Source organism: Chenopodium album, chromosome 5, assembly GCF_948465745.1.
Source record: "Chenopodium album chromosome 5, dcCheAlbu1.1, whole genome shotgun sequence".
In the NCBI taxonomy this organism is placed as follows: domain Eukaryota; kingdom Viridiplantae; phylum Streptophyta; class Magnoliopsida; order Caryophyllales; family Amaranthaceae; genus Chenopodium; species Chenopodium album.
This window is the reverse complement of record NC_137838.1, coordinates 21,455,467-21,477,510: the sequence shown is the minus strand read 5'-3', so window position 1 is coordinate 21,477,510 and position 22,044 is coordinate 21,455,467. Positions and strand designations below refer to the sequence as shown.

Sequence of the window (22,044 nt, the reverse complement as noted above, 5' to 3'; positions counted from 1 at the left end):
CTGACCGGAATAGTCTACAAGAACGATTAAGTTTCCGAATACCAGATGCCCTGAGGCATCAGTCGATAACCGGCTGAAGTTCTTACTTAGATTATTTATTCTAAAAGAGTTTTGTGTAAAAGAGTTTTGTGTAATGGCTATGCAATAAACCCAGACGGAAAATTACCGCCTGGGTAAGAGGCTCGAAGCACCCGTTTAAATGACCGCCTGTGCACTTGGTTTAGGGCAATCACCATTGTGATTGATTGGCCTTAAAACACCTCATACTTCTCCAAGTATCAAGTGTTTTCAAGCCAATCAATCAATATTGAAATGAAACCAACCACACAGCCGTCCAGGGGCAAGAACAGCTGGAATGCAAATTGCCGCATGCTTTTTTAAGTTAGGCAAAATATCAAAGAATTGCAGTATATACGCAAAATTTAAATTGAAAAAATTCAAACACAAATATGTATAAACAACCGACTGAGTTAGAATACTTCATATAAATATTAAAAATGGCACTAAGGCCATAATAATTGGTAACCGGAATCACATCCGGTGAAGAAGCAAAGAAATAATTGTTAACCCAACTCCACAGGTTGTAAAAATACAACATACTCGGCTTACAAGCCGGAAAAGAAAGAAACTTGGCATACTGCCGCTGAATTTGGGGAGGCTGGCATAAGGCTGAGGTGGAGGCTGCTGATCTGGCTGGTTCTGAATGGTTGGGAGGGTCTCTGATTGGTTATCAGTTGCTTGAGGCTGGCTGCCTTCATTCTGCTCATCCTCCGCCGGCTCCTCCTCATTATCTGAGACATCATATCCCAGCTCTGCAGCCCATTCCTTGAAGCGAGGCGAAGCTGCCTCTCTCAACAATTGGGCATCATACACCGTAGTGGCGTAATCATACCTAAGTTTATAGACTTCAAAGTTTATATCCGGATAGAGGAGACCCCAATTTATCTTTAGGCGGGCTGCATTGTCCCGCTCGTTTTCCTCCATCAGTCGGGTCTGCTCCTTGGCGATTTCATCTGCATGCTGGTTCCGCATGTTGACGATCTCCACCCCAATCGGGCGACGTCTGCATGGAGCTTCGTGTTCTCCTTGTCAGAGTCTTCCAATGCCTTGAGCTCAGCTTTAGCATCATTCAGTTTTTGATCAAGGTCATTAGCCCGGCTGTTAGCTTCGTCGTTGGCAGCCGTCAAACTCCGGATAAGCTCCTCCTGTTTCAACTCTACTGCTTAAATCTCTAAATCACACATGTATAGGATAGCTCCCGCTGAACTATCGCCCATCCCTCAGGGTGCGCACTCACTGCCGAGAAAGTAGTTAAGAAGGGCTCTACAGCCTAATGAAGTCAGCCCGCAGGGCTGACGAGGCTAGACTCTCCATAAAGGAGATAGTACGCCTATAAATAGAGGGTAAGGTACAGCGGAAAAGAGGTCAGACACTAAAGTTATTGTACTTTCTATATCTCTCTAAGTACACTTTCTCTCTCTAAACACTCTCTGACTTAAGCTTCGGAGGGGGGTTCCTCAAGCCTCCCCCGAGGGCAGTTTACGTGTGTTGTCGTGTGGAGGTTGCCGACGAGACCCGGCTCACCCAGCAGAACCCTTGGATCCATACTTGGAACAATTGGCGCTAGAAGGAGGGGTAGGATCATCTAACCTGAGGTTCACCAACTGAGCTAGGGACTAGTTGACAAACCACCATGGTCGGGGAGGAAGTTGTACAAACACCCATACCCAAAGCCAGCGACACCAACCAAACACCACAAAAAACACCAGCAGCAACTGTCGATCCAAAAGGATCCGCCGAAAAACCCAAATCAACCATCTTACAAAAATCCAACCCCATCGGACCGACGTCAGCTGCAGCTAAAGCAGCGTCGAAACCAATCGATCTGACAGGATCCAATTCCATTTTCAAATACGGAATGTTGTTGGCAGGCGCAAACAGTGAACCCATTATTTCAACACCCATAGCCCAAAAACCGCAGCCTGTAAACATACCAGTCATTCTACAGAACCTCTCTAAGTGCAGTAAGGAATAGCTGGCGGCAATGACGGCAGTCCTTGTCAATATGGGTAAGGGAACGCGCTCGCCACCAACAACGGCAGCTGCGGAGCCAACGGTAAAGAAACCAGCACCCCCAATCCTTACCCCCGAGCAGAAGGAGCTCGTTCAGCTGAGGAAGAAGGTACTGGAGTTGGAAGCTCGCAACTTGAACCGATAATGAAGTGTGGAGGAGATAGCCCAGGCTGGGACGAGCCCGGAGAGGCGAGTTCCCCGCAGCAGGTCACCAGCCTCAGAGTGGGGGCCCAGCCCGGACAGAGACAAGCGAGCGCGGATCCAGGTTATTCCAGATGATTCCCCATTTTGTCGGAGATTCTGGAAGAACCAATGAAGAAGATAAAGATGTCGAGTTGTAGGTACAATGGAACCACAACACCTAAGAGCCACATATCAGCCTTTGAGAACCACATGGTGCTCTATACCATGACGGATTCGGTTTGGTGCAAAGCGTTCCCACCAACCTTGGAGGGATTAGCTGCGGAATGGTATGGAGCCATCCCTAAAGGTTCTGTATACTCGTATAATCAGCTGAAGAGGATGTTCATGGAGCATTTCATAACCTTGGTAGATCGAACTAAGATGACAATTGAGCTAATGTCACTGGTTCAGGGGAAGGATGAGCCCCTGAGGGAGTTCATCACCAGATTCAATAAGGAGGCAACAACCATCCCGAATATGAGCCAGGAGGTAGTATTGCTGGCCATGCAGAGCGGCTTGCTACCGGGCTCTTCCAGCCTGCGCTTTTCGTTTCCTTATTGTTCATAATGTTGTATCCTCAGGCTGGGAATCTGCAGGCACTTGCATACTTGGTGCCCATGTCCTCCAGATAATCCTTGATTGTGTCGCCGAAAAGGAGCAGGTGAACTGCATTGGACAACAGCGAGCTTGGTTCACAGACATTCTGGCTTACAAAGTTCATGGCTCGCTGCCAGACGACGAAGTCTAAGCTAAAAAGGTAAAGAAAGACGCCAATTGGTTCGTGGTAATGAACGGGGATCTTAACAAGAAGGGCTTCTCGAAACCACTGCTGAGGTGTATTCCCGAGTGGGAGCAGGAAAGCATTATGGAAGAAGCCCACTCAAGAATATGTGCCAACCACATTGGTGGAAAAGCATTGGGAGTAGAAGTTCTAAGAAGAGGCGCATACTGGCCAACTCTAGCTCAAGACGCGCTGGCATATGTGAAAAAGTGCAACAAATGTCAAAAGTATTCCCCAGTCATAAACCAGGCAGCAAATGATTTGACTCCAATTCTCAGCCCGATTCTGTTTGCCCAGTGGGGAATGGACATATTGGGACCGTTCACCATTGGGTCAGCGGGCAAAAAATACCTCATAGTGGCGGTAGACTATTTTACTAAGTGGATAGAAGCTAAGCCGACCAAGTACATAAAGGCCACCCAAGTGAGAACGTTTATATGGAAGAACGTCATCACAAGATTCGGAGTGCCACAGTGCATAGTCTTTGACCACGGATGCCAACTTGACTGCGACACAATCAAGGATTATCTGGAGGACATGGGCACCAAGTATGCAATTGCCTCAGTCTTCCACCCTCAGAGAAATGGTCAGGCCGAGGCAGCAAACAAGTTGATCCTAACAGCCCTGCAGAGAAAGCTAAAGGAGCACAAGGGCCTATGGGCTGACCTAGTCCCAGAGGTCCTATGGGCAAACAAAACCACTGAGAAAAAGTCTACTGGTAAAAGCCCTTTCACCCTGGCCTATGGGGCTGATGCAGTTGTCCCAGTGGAGGTGTAGATTCCTAGCCTGAGGATACAGCATTATGAACAACAAGGAAACAAAAAGTGCAGGCTAAAAGAGCTAGACTTCCTGCCGGAGGTAAGGCTAAAAGCAGCCCTAAAGTTGGCAGCCCAGAAGAGCAAGATTTCCAAAGCTTTCAATAAAAGGGTCAAGCACAGGGACCTGCCTGGAGACTTGGTCCTCAAAAGGACAGCAGCAGTGGGAAGAGGAAATCAACATGGAAAACTGTCAGCCAATTGGGAAGGTCCTTTCATCATTCATGAGCAAGTAGGACCAGGTGCATTCCTCCTTGCAGATCAAGAAGGTCAGGACTTAAGAAATAGTTTTAATTTTGAAGTGTTAAAAAAATATTTTGTTTAAAAGGCAAGAAGTTAAGTAGAAACGGAGACAGCTATTTCAATTTTGCAAGAACTCTGTTTAGTTCATGTTATGTTAACTAAGGCATATGAGTCATTTTTAATTTAATGAAATACAAGCCTCTACGTGAGAAGTATATTGCGTAAACCTATTTTGACATATCATGCTTTAGCATCATATACTAACATACAGAAGTAAAGATAAAAAAAAAAATAAAAAAAATAAAAAGGAAAGAAGAGAGCAATAAAAATGCATGTGATGAGGGCACTAAAGCACTCTAGCACAAAGCAACAAAACAACGTTAAGCTAAGAAGAAAGCATCCCTCCCAAAAACCCAACCTCACATGCTCCAAGTAAAACAGGGCACCACCTCGGGGACGCCTGAGGGGGAGGCCTGGCACGTTCAACTTGAGCAAGAGAGGGCAGGGAAAACGAAGACGATGAGCTATGTGGGCAACACTAAGGTTCTCGTAGTCCCACCCAGCTCACCTTTTCGAGAGGGAGAGGAAGAGGAAGTAGATACATATAAGCCCTTACAAAAAGGAGTAAGTGGCACAAAACAGCAAGTCGCATCATAAACAAGCTGGACGACATAAATAAGTCACAGCAAAACAAGTTGAACGACATAAATAAGTCACAGCAAAACAAGCTGAACGACACTAAACAAGCGCGGTTAAAGAGCTGATTGACACAAGTAAGTCTCAATAGAGCAGACTGAGTAATGCCTAGAAAGGCAACAACTGAATAAACTAGTCAACATGCACACGAGTCTCTATCAAACCTAAACAGAGTACATAAGGCACAAGCACCCAAAGAAAAATCAGGAAAGCAGGAAGGCCCATCCTACGAGGCCTCGCCGAGCGCAACAAAGAAAATGCTAATAAAACACGCAGACTATGAGATAATCAACAGACAAGGTAGCAGAAATACATGCAATACAAAGCTGAATCCCTGCCCACCAAGGCAGGGTAAACATTCAGCAGGTTAGTTACAACATATGCAAAGCTGAGCCCTCGTCCACCAGGATAAGGAAACACTCAACAAGTAAAGCCAGAAAGGCACAAATTCAAGTTAAGCTGGACAGACCCAGCAACAAAAGACAAAGTATTCTGAGGAAACACAAAGAAACATAATCTTTAGCGGCTATACACCCCAAAGATAGTAACAAAAACTACCTAGTTACAACAGATCTAGGTGAAGGAAACTCGGAGGAACCACTGGAGTAGGAAGGTGACAGCCGCCATAACCTTTATTGTCCACCAACCAAGGACTCCACCCCAATAGCTTCAGCAACATCAGGACAATGGGGAACTTCCAAGTTCAGCACAGCATGCTCAGGAACCTTGTAACTGGCAGCACGAGGGTGGTTAGCAGGTAGCTCAACAAACCAGCCTCGCCCGCAGCCTCTACTTTAACCCAGAAGGTGTTGAAACGAGCATGCTGTTCCGCACCTTCACCATATAAGTTGCTCACACACCAACCCGTTAATAACCGACCCGTTACAAACCGAAAACCGGTAAACCAAACCCAAAACCAAACCGAAAACCTGATTGACACCCCTACTTAGTTCATTTACAATTGGCCACATAGTGTGGCTAGCTGCACACAAGACGGACTGAAAAAAGTATAGTAAGTGGGGTTGGTAAGAAAGAAAATTAATAAAATATTAATGAAATCTTACTAACTAATGAAGTGATGCAATTATTACAAAATGAAGGGAGTATAAAATTACTACCTCCGTTACATATTATTTACAACGATTTGATATAAAGTAGAGAGAAAAAATGTCTAATCGTTGCAAATAATATGTGACGAAGGTTGTATAAATAATGTGTCTTACTCTTAGATTCTTAGCTACATTTGAACTTTATTATTATTATTATTATTATTATTATTATTGTTATTATTATTATTATTATTATTATTATTATTATTATTGTTGTTGTTGTTATTGTTCTTATTATTATTGTTATTATTGTTATTATTATTGTTGTTATTATTGTTGTTATTATTACCTTTGGAGTTTGTACTGTGCTATTTATCACGGAGTACTCTTGTATATTGTCCATTGGGTTTTGCACAATGATTGGGCTTCTTTAGGCCTTCGTCCTTAGACATGACCCATAGGCCCTATCATGATTACTGCTGCATTATGCCCAAATGGTTGTGTAGCATGGACCATGTCTTGTCTTTAAGCTTTTGGAAACCAAATACTAATAATAACAACAAAAATAATACTGATTACTTGTAATAATTTTTCTGTTTTATAATAATTGACACACTAAAATTTTTTCATCAAAAATTATTAACTTTGATTATGATTATTTACCAACATATATTAAAAAAAAAAATTATTTAAGGTAAATTAATTTAAATAAGTAATGATATAGCATTTCATAATAACTTTTTTTTACCCTATATTTTTAGTAATTATAATACTTCGTACAAAGTAATTTATACTACCTCCGTTACATATTATGTGCAAGTATGCAACGATTAGATATTTTTCCTCTCTACTTTATGTCAAATCGTTGCAAATAATATGTAACGGAGGTAGTATTTAAAGTTAAAATAGTACATTGATAATTGTGTTAAATTTGACAATGTCAATCAGGAATAAAACCAAGTGATTTTTGGCAAGGGCCACGACCCTCCTGTGGCCCAATTGAGTTCAGTTCTACACTTGCACTGCCTATTTTATTTATTTATTTATTTATTTATTTTTAATATGTTATTCTAATCTATCTATTAATTAATTAATACTAAAACTGAACATACTGTTTCAAAAAAAAATATATGTCAAACTATCATTAAAAATTTTCCCGCCAAAACAATATAAGATGTCATCATTAATTTATTTATTTACTTTTTTTGTTTTTGTTATTTTACTTAGCGTATTTTTTAAAAATACATTGTATAGTTATTTTTGGAAAAGAGATGCATCATTAATGCAATATAATGTATACTACTTTTAAATATTTTCAACACAACTGATCAACAATAATTTGTCTCAATTTAATTTTAATAATATGGCCTAATTATTTCAATTTTCTTATACACATTGCATTTGTGTATTTTAGTGAATTGCGTCATTTTTTATATTATATCACAAATTAATTATGAAAAAAATTGTTACTACCGTGCGATGTACGGGCACTAATCTAGTAAAGTAATAATACAACAAATTTGGCCCCAATAATTTTCATTCCTAATTGTGCACCTAGTGTTAATTATTACTCTCTCCATCCTTTTATTAGAGTCTCATTTCTCTTTATTATGCGAATAATAAATGGTAGAAATGGAATTTTAATAAGGAAAAATACACTTTAATAATCCTAACTATGGGCGATTTTCCTACAACAATCCCAACTAACGTTTATTTTCTAATAATCCCAACTATGCCATGAGTTTTCCTCCAGCAGTCCCAAAAACCGGTTACCTGCTAAAAGGGTGAACTTTTTTTTTTTTTTAAAAACGACACATGTCAAAACATGATTGGCTTAATATAAAAAAATAAATTAAAAAGAAAAAAAATATCAAAAGTCACCCAGCCACCATCTCCTCCCTTCAGCCACCTGAACACCCACCATGAAACCCTAGACCATGGCGGCTCTATCATTTTTCTTCACCCAACACCGCGGCTCCGCCGCCTCCACCTTCGCCTATCCCCTACGACCAACCGCAACAGCGCAACCCACCCGATTGACCCGAAGAACACCCACAAAACCCCCTTCTCTCTCCTTCTCGTGCCTCTTTCTCTCTCCTCCGCTGAACACCCACGATTCCACGAACACCATACCCATGATTCCACGACCACCCACGCTGACAAACACCCACGAACACCCACCGAATTCTCAACGTTGACATCATCTTCAACCTCCAGACCCAATCCATGCCTGTGACGACCTTTAAGGTGGTCAAATTCGAGGTTGGGATCTCATTTTGGGGGTCGGGGAGGGCTGGTTGGGCGGTTTCAGAGGTTGGGGGTGGGTGGTAGAGGTCGACCGACCATTTTCGGTGGTTGGTCGGCCTATTTCCGGCGAGATCGAGGGTTGTGGTTAGGGTGCCGGCGAGTTTAGGGTGGGGGAGAGAGTGGCTGCCACTTTGGGTTTTTTTTTTAATTTTTATTTTTTTTTTTAAAAAAATTGACCAATCCAGTGTTGACACGTGTCATGGTACCTGTTATAACAGGTCATTGACTTTATGTTTACCGGTTGGGACTACTGAAGGAAAACTCATGGCATAGTTGGGATTATTAGAAAATAAACGTTAGTTGGGATTATTGTAGGTAAATCGCCCATAGTTGGGATTATTAAAATGTATTTTTCCTTTTAATAAAAGGACGGATGGACTATGAAACGAAGGTAATACTACAGTAGTAATAATTAACATACAATTGTATGTGTAATAAATGCTACACATACAATGGTTGTATGTGGTAGCCCACTTACAATACCATTGTATGTATGCCACATTAAAAGGGAGGATGAAAATAAGAGGGGAAAAATAGGGGAAGTAAGATGGAAAAGGTGGACCCCAAAATATAAACCAATCAAATGATGTCATCAATGGTTACCACATACAACCACTGTATGTGTAGCCTTCTTCGTAATGATAGTAGGGTACTAGGGTTAATAAGATAAAATGTACTCTACCAATTATGCTAGAATTCAACAACTGTGATTAAACAAAGTATATAATACAGTGTGCTAAAATAGGCAGTTAAGCTGGAGATAAATTATCATGATTCCGAGCAAGAAGCCTATAGCTCAGTGGAGCTAAGCTTCAGTTCCCTTGGTAGTCACCCGGGTTGGAGGCTCATATCCCTCCTCCCCTGTGGGTAATACCCCCTTGATATTCCTGTGATAGGAAATTAAGGTGGGCCCACTCCTTACCCCTAAAAAAAAAAAATGATCATCGATTCCTATGAACAGTAATGATAACCTTAAGTTTATAAGGGGAGTGAGTAATTTGCTTTGGGGAACGAGAATAATTTGATACTTACCCTATTATTTAATTAATCGACTAAATAAAATAGTCGACAATAATTTACCTTTGCTGGCTTTATATGATACCCAAAAGATTTACTCTCAATTGTTTAGTTGTCTTAAGATTAGATCATATGAACCCAAATCTTAATTAAAGCCACCAATATATATATACATATAGTAGCATCTCTAAATGCTTAGGGAACTAGCTAGCTAGTTATAAAATGACAAGCAAACCCCTTTGCTATTTGTGTGTTAAGTATGTGAATAACAAAAAACCTTGCATATATTTTTTAATAGATGCATGAGTTTAATGTAATTCATATATCCTAATTTGATCACATTTAATTATTAATACTACTCGTACTTTTGTTTCAATATATTTGTAACATTTACATTAAATGGAAACTGCAAATATTGTAACAAATGTTTTATTTCCTTTTTTTTATCTAACATTTCTTTTCTATAAATATTGCTAAATGTCATATGTTGTAAATAAAATTAAAAAAAGTGTATAATATGAAGCATTATTTTTCTAAATGATAGAGTTATACGTGAATATTTTAATAATGTCATTCATTAACTCACGAGTTCAGCCAAAATAATACATATATCCAGAAACGATTACAGTATTGTAGAAATTACAACCACCTTAAATCTAAATCTATGATTGAGGTTAGTTTTGGTAATAAAAATGCAAAAATGGCACATAGGCTTTGTTGGAAAATGGGAAGTCACATGGGAAGAAATTAACTCTCATGTGACCACATGGTTAAGGATAGTCCCATGTTAATAATCTTTGGAAGTAAGAGGGATAATGAGGAGGATGCAGTCAAACTACCAATGCCTTATCTCTCTTTGACTAATTAGTCGTTATTATTATGTGGACATCCATTGACACCGAAGCTAACAAATACATTAAATCAAACACTTAAAAGAGGTCCCTCTTCCTTCTCTCTCTCACACCTGGTTCCCTTGTCCTTTTGTGAATCTAGCTTAAGAATAAAGTACATTTGCTGCTCATTCATTTTCTCTTCTCCCCCCTAGTTATTTGGACATACACTTGACTCGACCACCAAATATATGTATCTAAGTGTTTTGATTTCCTTAACACATTAAAATATTGAGACACAAATGAATCTGGTCTCTAACTAGTTGACTTCGGCCCCAATCTTATAGTCTGAAATTTGTTGAATTGAAATTTGTTGTATTAAACTAAACTGAAATTTGATGAACTGAACTCAACTAAATTGAATTGAAATTTGCTAAACTAAACTGAATTGAATTAAAATTTGTTGAAATAAACTGATAACGTATGCAGAGAAGTCCAATAAACAGGGCCTTAGTTCAAGTTAAACTATTTTGTTATTGGAGTGGAGAAAAAAGATGTGAGATAATTATCTAAGCCTAAGAATCATGTTGAATTATTTTGAGAATTGTAGACAAATCTCAAGTTAATAATTAAATTACTTAGGCAATGGTGTTGTAATTTAATTAGTTAAGAATATTAAAGCTATTAGTCATGGTTAAAGATTGATAATTGAGAAAACTTATTTCTCTGATTCAACAAGACAAAGTCGCTTCACCATTTGTTTGCCCGGTCAGCCGCCCGGTCAGGGTGGTGCTCGCCAGACCGGGCGCGAGGGTAGGCTGAAAATTGTTCTCTCCGTCGCCCGATCGGCCACCACCGCCAGATCGGGCGCGTGAGGGATGTTAATTTGACGGAAATAAGTTTCTGGAAAAAGGGGCTATCGCCCGATCGGGCAACCACCGCCCGATCGGGCGCGAGGGGAAGCGAAATTTCTGGCGTTCTAGTTAGCCCGATCGGGCGCGCGTCAGCGGAGCTTGAAACTGGCAGTTTATTTCGTCGGTTTGCTTGGTCTTGACGGTTACGAATGGTAACTGTTGGTTGTTTTAGCTTTAATATATATATGTTCTTGAACATATGTTGAGGAAGAACTTGAGAAAAATAATGAGACATTTATTTTTCTTGAAACCTTTTTGCAACTTATTATCATCATCATAAATCCAAAGGCTTATCTACATTGAATTCTAATCATCCTATTTGTGATTGCAATTGTTCTTCGTTGTATCTCCTAAGTAAATTTCCGTGAAACCCGGTTATAGTATAGGGTCGGAATTATACTTTTGGGAAAGTGATTCCGTTCACGCCTCGAAGATTTTACCGGTCTATTTGTTTGCTTTCTTTGTGACCCTTGTTAAAACACAAAATCCCCAACAAATCATACTCATCATAGTATGTCATTGAACTGGTGGAAATAAAGGATATATAGGTCAGGGTAAGTCTGCAATCTTAAGAATCATGGTTAAGGGGATTTGTATTTACATTTATAGTCTTGCTAAACCATACAGGAAAAAAAAAAAAAAAAAAAAAAAAAAAAAAAAAAAAAAAAACTTGGAATATTGACACCTTAAAATCTTGCTAAATCACACAAAATAAGCTTAGTATATGGTCAAGTTTAACATCGACTAATTAATTCACTCACGTGAAGTCACAAGCAGTATACGATGGAGCGGGATCCCTTTACCCCATTTGAATTTGCAAAATAGAAATTTTCAATTATAAAATTTGGGAGTTTCTCATATTTTCTATCAAAATTTGATCATAATATGAGTAGTTAAGCAAATATATTTTGACCTCACTTTATTGTATGTCTAGATTCGCCACTGATAACACAAACAAAAAAATAATAATAATAATAAAAAATAAAAATAAAAAAATAAATCTACTAGCTACGGGATACATTAGTCAAACAACTCATTGCAAAACGAGATCAAATTAAGCATGTAACATGAGTATAGTTCTTCAGTTGATGTCATCGTCAGAATCCTGTCAACTACACCAAGTAAGTTCAATAAACGTGTTTAGTTCAATGAGATGCTTCAATTAAAATATCCAAATCTAATGAAGATTAAGCAAAAATATCCACACTAGTATAGACAAATGTCGTTCATATAAAAGTAAGAATTACACAGTAGTTAATTCCTAGCTTAGTTGTTCATCCTACCAATATTATTATCCTTTTTAAGGGAAGAATAATAAGGGTTGCCAACCCTATATATGGGTTTTGGGTTAGGGAGAGAGATTAGACGGTTGGGGTGAATAGACAGAATTGAAGCTGCCTAGTGCTGGAATCTTAGATGGGCAGACTGCTGCTATACATAACATTATAGTCCTGCCATACCAATATAAAGCAGACTCTGTACATATATAATAGTCCTGTCATACAACAAACAAATTTTAAAAATAAATATCATATGATAGGACAAATAACCAAATTTCAAATTTTATCCATATAATATTGCTCATTTTTTAAAAAAAATTTCCTCTGTTTATTAGTGGATACTTCCTCCGTTTTTAAATATTTGCTCCATTTTTTCATGTGCGGAGTTTTAAGAGAAATTGGATAAAGTAATAAAATATGGATGTAATGGGGTAGGCGAAAGAATAAAAAAAATTGTAAAAAGCAAAAGTACTTGACAAAATTATATGAAAGCCATTAATAAAATACGATTTATATTGGGTTTACTATGCAAGAGAAATGGATTTAATATTGTAAAAGCTTTTCAAATAAGGAAATGGAGCAAGTATTCATAAACGGAGGGAGTACCTTTTTATTATCACGCTTGCCTACGCATGTTTTTAACGATTAGTATCTCTGATTATCAACCCTGTAAAATTATAAAAAGTGGATATTAAATGAAACGATTCAAACTAGATTACACATGAATATGTTATATTGTATTTATAAACCATAAAAGCGAGTCAAAGCGTGTTGTGTACATAATGTAAAAGTCAAACGACATCAACTAAAAAAACAGAGGAAGTATCATTTATTTGATATAAATACATAAACTCCCTCAGTTACATATTACTCGCAACAAAGGGGTATTATTTGTGAGATATAAAATATTCATTTGTTGCGAGTAATATGTAATGGATGGAGTAATAATAATAATATAATATTGATGAATAGATTAGTAAATGCAAATTATATCTCTAGTTTACATTATGTTTACTGGTATGTGGTATCAGATAGGCTGGTAATAGTAATACTAGTACTATTTTATCCAAGAGCAAATTAATATGATCGACATTTTACACAGTGCTGCCTTCTTTACCGTTATAAATTCATTTTGAGTTTCATATTATTTTTATATATTTTTTTAAAGGTAAGATGAAAGACCTTATTGAATCGGCATCTCTTACAGGTTAAGCCAGCCTAGCTCGATAAGTCAACGCTTGAGAGTGAAGAGAGGGGAGGTAATGGAATTCCCCTACTCGGGCTTATCGAGCGAGTCGATCACGAGCTGAGGGGTGTTCGACTCAACTCGAAAACTTTTTACATGTGCTCAACTCGTGCTCGCTAAAGTTTCGAGCAAATAGAACATGCTCGATTCGTGCTCGTTAAAGTTTCGAGTCGAGTCAAGTAGCTCACAATCAGCTCGTTAAAATTTTGGTCCTTCTATTCTTTATTTATTATTTGTTCAATTTATATTGTGTTTCCTTATTATATATAGATATTATTAAAAAATTTCTCTTTCTTTTTATGATATAAATTAAGGCTTAATAAGTGTCAAATTTGTTTAAAGATAGTAACTTTGTTTGCAAATTCTATATTAATAATATACTATCGAGTTGCTCACGAGTTTATCGAGTTGAGTTAGAGCTTGCTCAACTCGTGCTCGTTAACATCTCAAGTCGAGTCGAATTCGAGTCGAGCTAACTCGAGTCGAGTTTTGACCGAGCGTTGACTGAGTCGAGTATGAGTTGCTCGCGAGCTGCTCAACTCAATTAGCACCCCTACTCCCAAACAAATGTAGTTGGTGAAGCTCAAACTTGTGACCTCAATGTCACAAGGTGAGTTCTCCACTCACTCGTTGTTTCATCTTATTTATATGACTATACATGTCAATGTATTGTAAATTTGTAGTACAAACATGTTGGTTTTAAAATATTCCTTCTTTATCATTTACATATATAGATGCATTTATGCATTATTTTGACTAACACACTTGTATATATATAATTTTGACCATTAATATAATTTATTATCTATGAATGAATTACGGAGTACTTATATAATTAAAACATACACTGTACATTTGTACTTAATACAAGTATAACATTGGTTTAAAAAAAATACAAGTATAACACTAGTTATTTTACATGATACAGTAACATTTGTTTGGTATTCATTAATATAGTCACGAATTAAAAATTCAAAGGGATGCATTTGTAGAGATAAATGATTAATATAAGCAAAAATCTCATCTTCTTCGGAATGGTTGCAATAGGCCTAACAAACATAGGGTCTGTTCTCTTACGTTGAAATTCAGTTCAGTTCAGTTCAGCTCAGTTCAATTCAGTTCAACTCAGCTCAGTTCAGTTCAGTTCAGCTCAGTTCAATTCAGTTCAACTCAGCTCAGTTCAGTTCAGTTCAGCTCCTAATTTCCTTCTCTTATAAAATATTCAGTTCAGTTCAGCTCAGCTCAGTTCAGTTCAGTTCAGCTGAGTTCAGTCAATGAGAACAGACCCATAATCATACTTATGAAGATTTTTGCTAGTTGTGCATGTAATTGTTAGTTATAATTGTGAAGATATATAATTAAATTAGTATGGGTAATGCTATGTAGCCCTAAGGGCTATATAAAAACATTAAATACACTCTTAAAAATTGTATAAATTAAGAATTCATGACAAAAACACGCGTAAATCAGTGTAATTAGTGTTTATATTCTAATAATTTCCTAATTGTTTATGATTTTCTAGTGATCAATAAAGTAGTTGTTAACTAGTTCTTATCTATGAAAATAAATATTTTTTTTCCTAAAAAACACAGGAAAAAAATTATTCATTGCCTAATTTTATTTTACAAAGCTAATAATGTTAGTTAAAATTTGATTTTCATATTGTCACTATTGCACATGAAATATATATGATGACTTAGATTATTGGTAAGGCAACTAGTATAATTAATGAGGTTACATGTTTGAATCCTACATCCACCATCATTACAATTTTTAACGTAATTGATGACATGAAAATAAATAATTAAAAAAAAAATTAATAATAAAAGATGGAGAGCTTTGTGTGGCACTTAAACTTCTTTTAAACGAATTTAAATACGGGGTTAAGTATTGGCGCATAGCTTCTATTTACATACCAAGTAAATAGCAGCTATACGACAAAAGAGTGGTGAATTTTTTTTTTCTCAGTGGTACAATATTTGTACCACTGTTAGTCTGTTACCTAAAATAACTATAAATAGTACTACTAAAATAGCTTATAATTTAGTAGTACATTAAAAATTTCACTGTAAATATAATGATACATCAAACATACCATTGTAGCAATAAAAAAATTCTCAAAAACTAAATGAATTTACCAATTAACCCTCCTATATGCATCCTAAAAATATAGTAGCTAGGAGCTATGCGCCTAGTTGCACTCTTAATACGGAGTACATTGCTTTACACTACCTCTCATGTTGAATGATCTCTTTACATAACCTAGGGGTTGTTGGAAGTTCTTGATATAAAATAAGAGGGATGGGGAAAACAAGAGAGAGAGAAAAACAAATGAAAGGGGAAAATCCCACATTGGTTGTGGGGAAAGGTTTTTCCTTGTTTTTATATTGTAGTGTCTTAACACTACTTAGTTGAGTGAGTGGGAGTTAAGTGTTACTCCATACACACACGCGCGCGCGCGCGCGCCGAGCCAAGCCGGGCCGGGCCGGGCCGGGTCGGGCTCAGGCTCAGGCTCGGGACTTGGGTCTTAGGGAATGCGATGCGCGGGCGTGGGTCCTTGTTATCTTTTTGGAGGAATTTTATTTCTTTTTCCTTGTTAAACAGAATATTCTTTTTATGTCTGTTGGGAATATTCTTTTCTGTCTGTTGGGAATATTCTTTTCTGACTGTTGGGATTACGGAATTAAGTCAGTCATTAATCCCTTGATTATAGCTGATTAATTAATTCCTTGTTTCTTGCTTACGTTGTTGACTGGTTGAATGAATCTGGTCGTTTTCTTAGCCAGATTCGTACCTCGTTTTACGTTTCATGTCTCCCTTCTTCTGCCTATATATACTCGTTGCTTTTTCCAGTCAAAAATACACAACACATTCAGTTATCTCTCCTCTCTAAAATTATCTAAACACGAGTTTCTTCTGTTCTGTTTTCTGGGCAAGTATTCTGAGTTCCAGTCGGGTTTGTGAGTGCACATAAACTTCGCCGCCGTGCTTATCCTGGAGGGCGACCGCTTCTAGTCTACTGCACCGGGAGGTAGCGCGGAATCGTCTTTTAGGTCAGTGGTTTTCCACGACGCGGCTATTGTCACTTTGGTTCACGCATCAAGAGATAAGTAATTTCTGTTTTATTGCTTAGTAGTGTAACAATCTAAAAGACGATTATGGCTTCCAAGTTTCTGATTCCTGATATGTCTAAGTTAGAACCTCTAGATGGAAAGAATTATAAACGTTGGGCTGTTAGGATGCGTTTTTATTTGGAGCAAATTGATGTTGCATATGTTCTTGATGATATTGTTGAACCTGATGATAAGGATAATTTGTCTGAAAGTGATGTTAAGTTTGCTAAGGATGATAGAACCTGTAAGGGCATGTTGTTGCATTATATGTCGAATAGTCTGTTGGATATTTATATGGGTTTTTATCATGCTAAGGCTATTTGGGATGCTTTAGAGAAAAAATATGGAACTGATGATGCTGGTACTAAACGTTATTATGTTAGTAAGTGGTTAAGTTTTCAAGTTGTTGATGATAAGCCTATTATTGATCAGATTCATGCTTATGAAAGTGTTTGTATTAATATGGTTGCTGAAGGTCTGTCTATTTGTGATACTACCCTTGCTATTGTTCTGATTGAGAAACTCCCTCCCTCTTGGAAGGATTTTCGTAACCAACTCATGCACAAAAAGAAAGACCTAACCTTAGAGGAACTTGCTACCCACCTCAAAATCGAGGAGGAAAACCGTATCAAAGACAAAACCCCTTCTGTTTTTCCTTCCTCTTCTTCTGCCAAAGACAACCTTGTTGAACCCAAATCAAACAACCAGTCCAAAGACAAAAACAGTAACCTTAAGCCTAAAGGGAAGATTCAGAAGTACAAGTTTAAGGGTACTTGTTTTGAGTGTGGTCTGACTGGTCACAAGGCTAAAGATTGCAAGGTCAAGAAGAAGAATGGGCAAAGTCAAGCAAATCTTATTGAGGATTCTGACGTTATTGTTGCTGTTGTTTTAGAAGCTAATTTTACAGGTAATGCTGCTGAGTGGATTGTTGACACTGGAGCTACCAGGCACATCTGCGCCAACAAGGACATGTTCACTACCTATGACAAGGTTGAAGGTGAAAATGTCTTCATGGGAAACTCAGCTTCTGCTTCTATCCAAGGCAAAGGAAAGATCGTTCTCACTCTCACTTCTAGAAAATTGCTTACTCTGACTAATGTCTTGCATGTTCCAGAAATGCGCAGGAATTTAATTTCTGGCAGTTTACTCATGAAAGCTGGACTGAAGCTCTCTTTCGATTCTGATAGATTAGTTCTTACTCGCAATGGGGAATTTGTGGGGAAGGGATTTTGTAATGGGGGGCTTTTTACTCTTGATGTTAAGATTGACACTATGAATAAGAATGCTAGTACTTCTTCTGCTTATATTGCTGAGTCTATTGATTTATGGCATGCTAGATTAGGTCACGTTAATATTGATTCTGTTAAAAGGCTTAAACACTTAAATTTGATTCCAAGTTTTTCTAATACGGATTTTTCAAAATGTCAAGTTTGTGTTGAAGCCAAATTTACAAAGAAGCCATTTAAATCAGTAGATAGACAGACTGAAGTACTAGAGCTTGTTCATAGTGACTTAGGTGATTTTAATAATCACGAAAGTAGAGGGGGTAAAAAGTATTATATTACTTTTGTTGATGATTGTTCACGTTTTTGCATGGTTTATCTTCTCGGGTCTAAGGACGAAGCTGAGGAAATGTTCCTCAAATATAAAGCTGAGGTAGAAAACCAATTGGACAAAAAGATTAAAAGGGTTAGGAGTGACAGGGGTGGTGAGTACAGCCCTGACACTCTTAAGGAATTTTGTGAGCAACTTGGCATTGTTCATGAGACGACAGCTCCCTATTCACCCGAACAAAACGGTATAGCTGAAAGGAAAAATAGAACTTTAAAGAATATGATGAATTCTATGCTTATTAGTTCTGGGCTTCCTAATAACATGTGGGGGGAGGCTATTCTTTCTGCTTGTCATGTTTTGAACAGGGTTCCTCACAAGAAGCTTGACAAGACTCCATACGAAATATGGAAAGGTCGAGTGCCAAACCTGAAATACTTGAAAGTGTGGGGGTTCCTAGCAAAAGTAGGCATACCTAGTTTCAAGAGGGATAAAATTGGTCCCAAAACTGTTGATGCTATTTTTATTGGCTATGCTTATCAAAGTGCAGCTTATCGTTTCTTTGTTAAAGGTGCTAACAACTCTTATGCAGGTGGTCATATCATTGAAGCTAGAGATGCTGAGTTCTTTGAGAACATTTTTCCTTTGAAGATGTCTTCTTCTAATGATAGTGAATTGCATGCTAGTAGTTCTTTTAGTTTGCCTATTGCTAATGCTCCTATTACTAACGATGATTCTGTTTTAGAGCCAAGGAGAAGCAAAAGGGCAAGAAAGGAAAACAGTTTTGGTCCTGATTTTATTACTTCCTGTTTATCTGAATCTTCCTTAATTGATGATGATTTTGTGCATATTTTTGTTTTGGAAGATGATCCAAGAACCTATGATGAGGCAATGAGGTCAGTTGATGCTGTTTTTTGGAAAGAAGCAATTGATAGTGAGTTACAATCAATTCTCAATAATAACACTTGGGAATTGGTTGAACTTCCTAGAGGTTGTAAGCCCATTACTTGTAAATGGATCTTTCGGAAAAAGTTAAAGGCCGATGGATCCATAGACAAGTATAAGGCAAGGATAGTGGTAAGGGGTTTTACTCAAAAGTTTGGCATTGATTATTTTGATACCTACTCCCCTGTTACTAAAATTGCAACCATTAGGACTTTAATTGCTCTTGCTTGCATTTTTGATCTTGTTGTTCATCAAATGGATGTCAAAACTGCTTTTTTGAATGGTGACTTGGATGAGGAGATTTATATGGTCCAACCTGAAGGGTTTGTTGTTCCAGGCCAAGAGAACAAGGTTTGTAAGTTAGTCAAGTCATTGTATGGGCTCAAACAAGCTCCAAAGCAATGGCATGACAAATTTGATAAGACTATGACTGGTAATGGTTTTCATGTTAATGAAGGTGACTCTTGTGTTTATTTTAAGCATGATAGTCATGGTTGTGTAATTATTTGTCTTTATGTGGATGATATGTTGATTTTTGGGACTGACTTGGATCGAGTAAATGAGACAAAACAGTTTTTGAGTTCGAATTTTGAAATGAAAGACATGGGTGAGGCAGATGTGATTTTGGGAGTAAAAATCAAAAGGACTCCAAAAGACATCTGTCTTAATCAGTCACACTATGTTGAAAAGCTTCTTAAAAAGTTTGACTCATTTAATGTCGATCCAGTTAAGACTCCATATGACCCAAGTTTCCACCTAAAGAAAAATAATGGTGATCCAGTTAATCAGTCTGAGTATGCTCGAATTATTGGTAGTGTTATGTTTCTAATGAACTACACTAGACCTGACATTGCTTATTCTGTTAGTAGGTTGAGCAGGTACACTCATAACCCAAGCAGTGATCATTGGATTGCTCTTAGGAGGTTGCTTAGGTACCTTAAGGGTACTGCGGATTGGGGTTTGCACTACTCCAAGTTTCCTGGAGTTTTAGAAGGTTTTTGTGATGCCAACTGGGTATCCGATAATGATGAAGTTAACTCTACTAGTGGCTATGTCTTCACCCTTGGTGGTGGAGCTGTATCCTGGAAATCTTGTAAGCAATCTTGTACTGCTATGTCTACTATGGGATCTGAGTTTATTGCTCTTGAATTGGCAGGTCATGAGGCAGAATGGTTGAGGAACATGCTTGCAGATATTCCGCTGTGGGGGAAGCCAGCTCCTTCAGTTGCACTTCATTGTGATTCGCAAGCTGCTATTGCTGTTGCTCACAACCATGCCTATAATGGGAAAAAGAGACACATCCGTCTGAGGCATAAAGCCGTCAGAAATCTGTTGTCTGAAGGGGTGATATCACTGGACTATGTTAAGTCCGAAAAGAACATTGCGGATCCGTTAACTAAAGGCCTATGTAAAAAACTAGTTTTGGAAACATCGGAAGAGATGGGGCTAAAGCCCGTTGTATGAATTGTGAAATAGTGAACTCCTACTCACCATGAGTTCAAAGGGGAACATTATATAATAATTCGAAAGCACATTTTGTTTTTATTGGACCATCTCTAGATGTTTGTTGTGCTTAGCTACAAATGAGAAGGAGGTTGAGCATATGGCTCTTAATGAACCCATATCCATATTTTTGGAGGTGTGTTGTAGCTCACACTTGATGGAGTTCACCTACTTAGGTGTGGAAGTGTGGCCGCTTCCTATGAGTATTTCGTGGGCTTATACTCTAGAGCACCTATGAGCATCCAGGCTGGACGTATGGCCAGTATAATGCGTCACCTTTATTCGCGGAATTTCAGAATATTATACATGTTCAATTGTGTGGCTCAAAGTGACGGGTTCCTAACTCCCTATTAAGTTCAAGACGAAAGTCACTTGGTAGGTGAGGGATCATAGCTTGATGTCCACTATGTGTTAATTCAAGTCGCGAGACATTGACACTTATGCAATTGTTTTGTTTTGCCCAGAATTCATTTTTTCCTTCCTTTCTTTTTCATATCTTCGAACCTGTGGGGGATTGTTGGAAGTTCTTGATATAAAATAAGAGGGATGGGGAAAACAAGAGAGAGAGAAAAACAAATGAAAGGGGAAAATCCCACATTGGTTGTGGGGAAAGGTTTTTCCTTGTTTTTATATTGTAGTGTCTTAACACTACTTAGTTGAGTGAGTGGGAGTTAAGTGTTACTCCATACACACACGCGCGCGCGCGCGCCGAGCCAAGCCGGGCCGGGCCGGGCCGGGTCGGGCTCAGGCTCAGGCTCGGGACTTGGGTCTTAGGGAATGCGATGCGCGGGCGTGGGTCCTTGTTATCTTTTTGGAGGAATTTTATTTCTTTTTCCTTGTTAAACAGAATATTCTTTTTATGTCTGTTGGGAATATTCTTTTCTGTCTGTTGGGAATATTATTTTCTGACTGTTGGGATTACGGAATTAAGTCAGTCATTAATCCCTTGATTATAGCTGATTAATTAATTCCTTGTTTCTTGCTTACGTTGTTGACTGGTTGAATGAATCTGGTCGTTTTCTTAGCCAGATTCGTACCTCGTTTTACGTTTCATGTCTCCCTTCTTCTGCCTATATATACTCGTTGCTTTTTCCAGTCAAAAATACACAACACATTCAGTTATCTCTCCTCTCTAAAATTATCTAAACACGAGTTTCTTCTGTTCTGTTTTCTGGGCAAGTATTCTGAGTTCCAGTCGGGTTTGTGAGTGCACATAAACTCCGCCGCCGTGCTTATCCTAGAGGGCGACCGCTTCTAGTCTACTGCACCGGGAGGTAGCGCGGAATCGTCTTTTAGGTCAGTGGTTTTCCACGACGCGGCTATTGTCACTTTGGTTCACGCATCAAGAGATAAGTAATTTCTATTTTATTGCTTAGTAGTATAACAGGGGTAACACTACTACTACTAGTAGTAGCAACGACAAAAAATGCTATGCTCTACTAATAAATAATGGCACTAGTTGCACTCTTAATACGGAGTACATTGCTTTACACTACCT

At 38.1% G+C, this 22,044-nt stretch overlaps 1 protein-coding gene across 1 annotated transcript in view; it reads right to left on the bottom strand.

Annotated features, from left to right (window-relative positions):
* LOC145632730 (uncharacterized) overlaps positions 1–2,001 on the bottom strand; it is a 41,032-nt gene extending 39,031 nt beyond the window's left edge. The window contains exon 1 of the mRNA XM_081685072.1: positions 1,651–2,001. Coding sequence (XP_081541198.1) covers positions 1,651–2,001 — 351 coding nt within the window. The remainder of the gene's footprint in view (positions 1–1,650) is intronic.
* Positions 2,002–22,044: the final 20,043 nt, after the last annotated feature.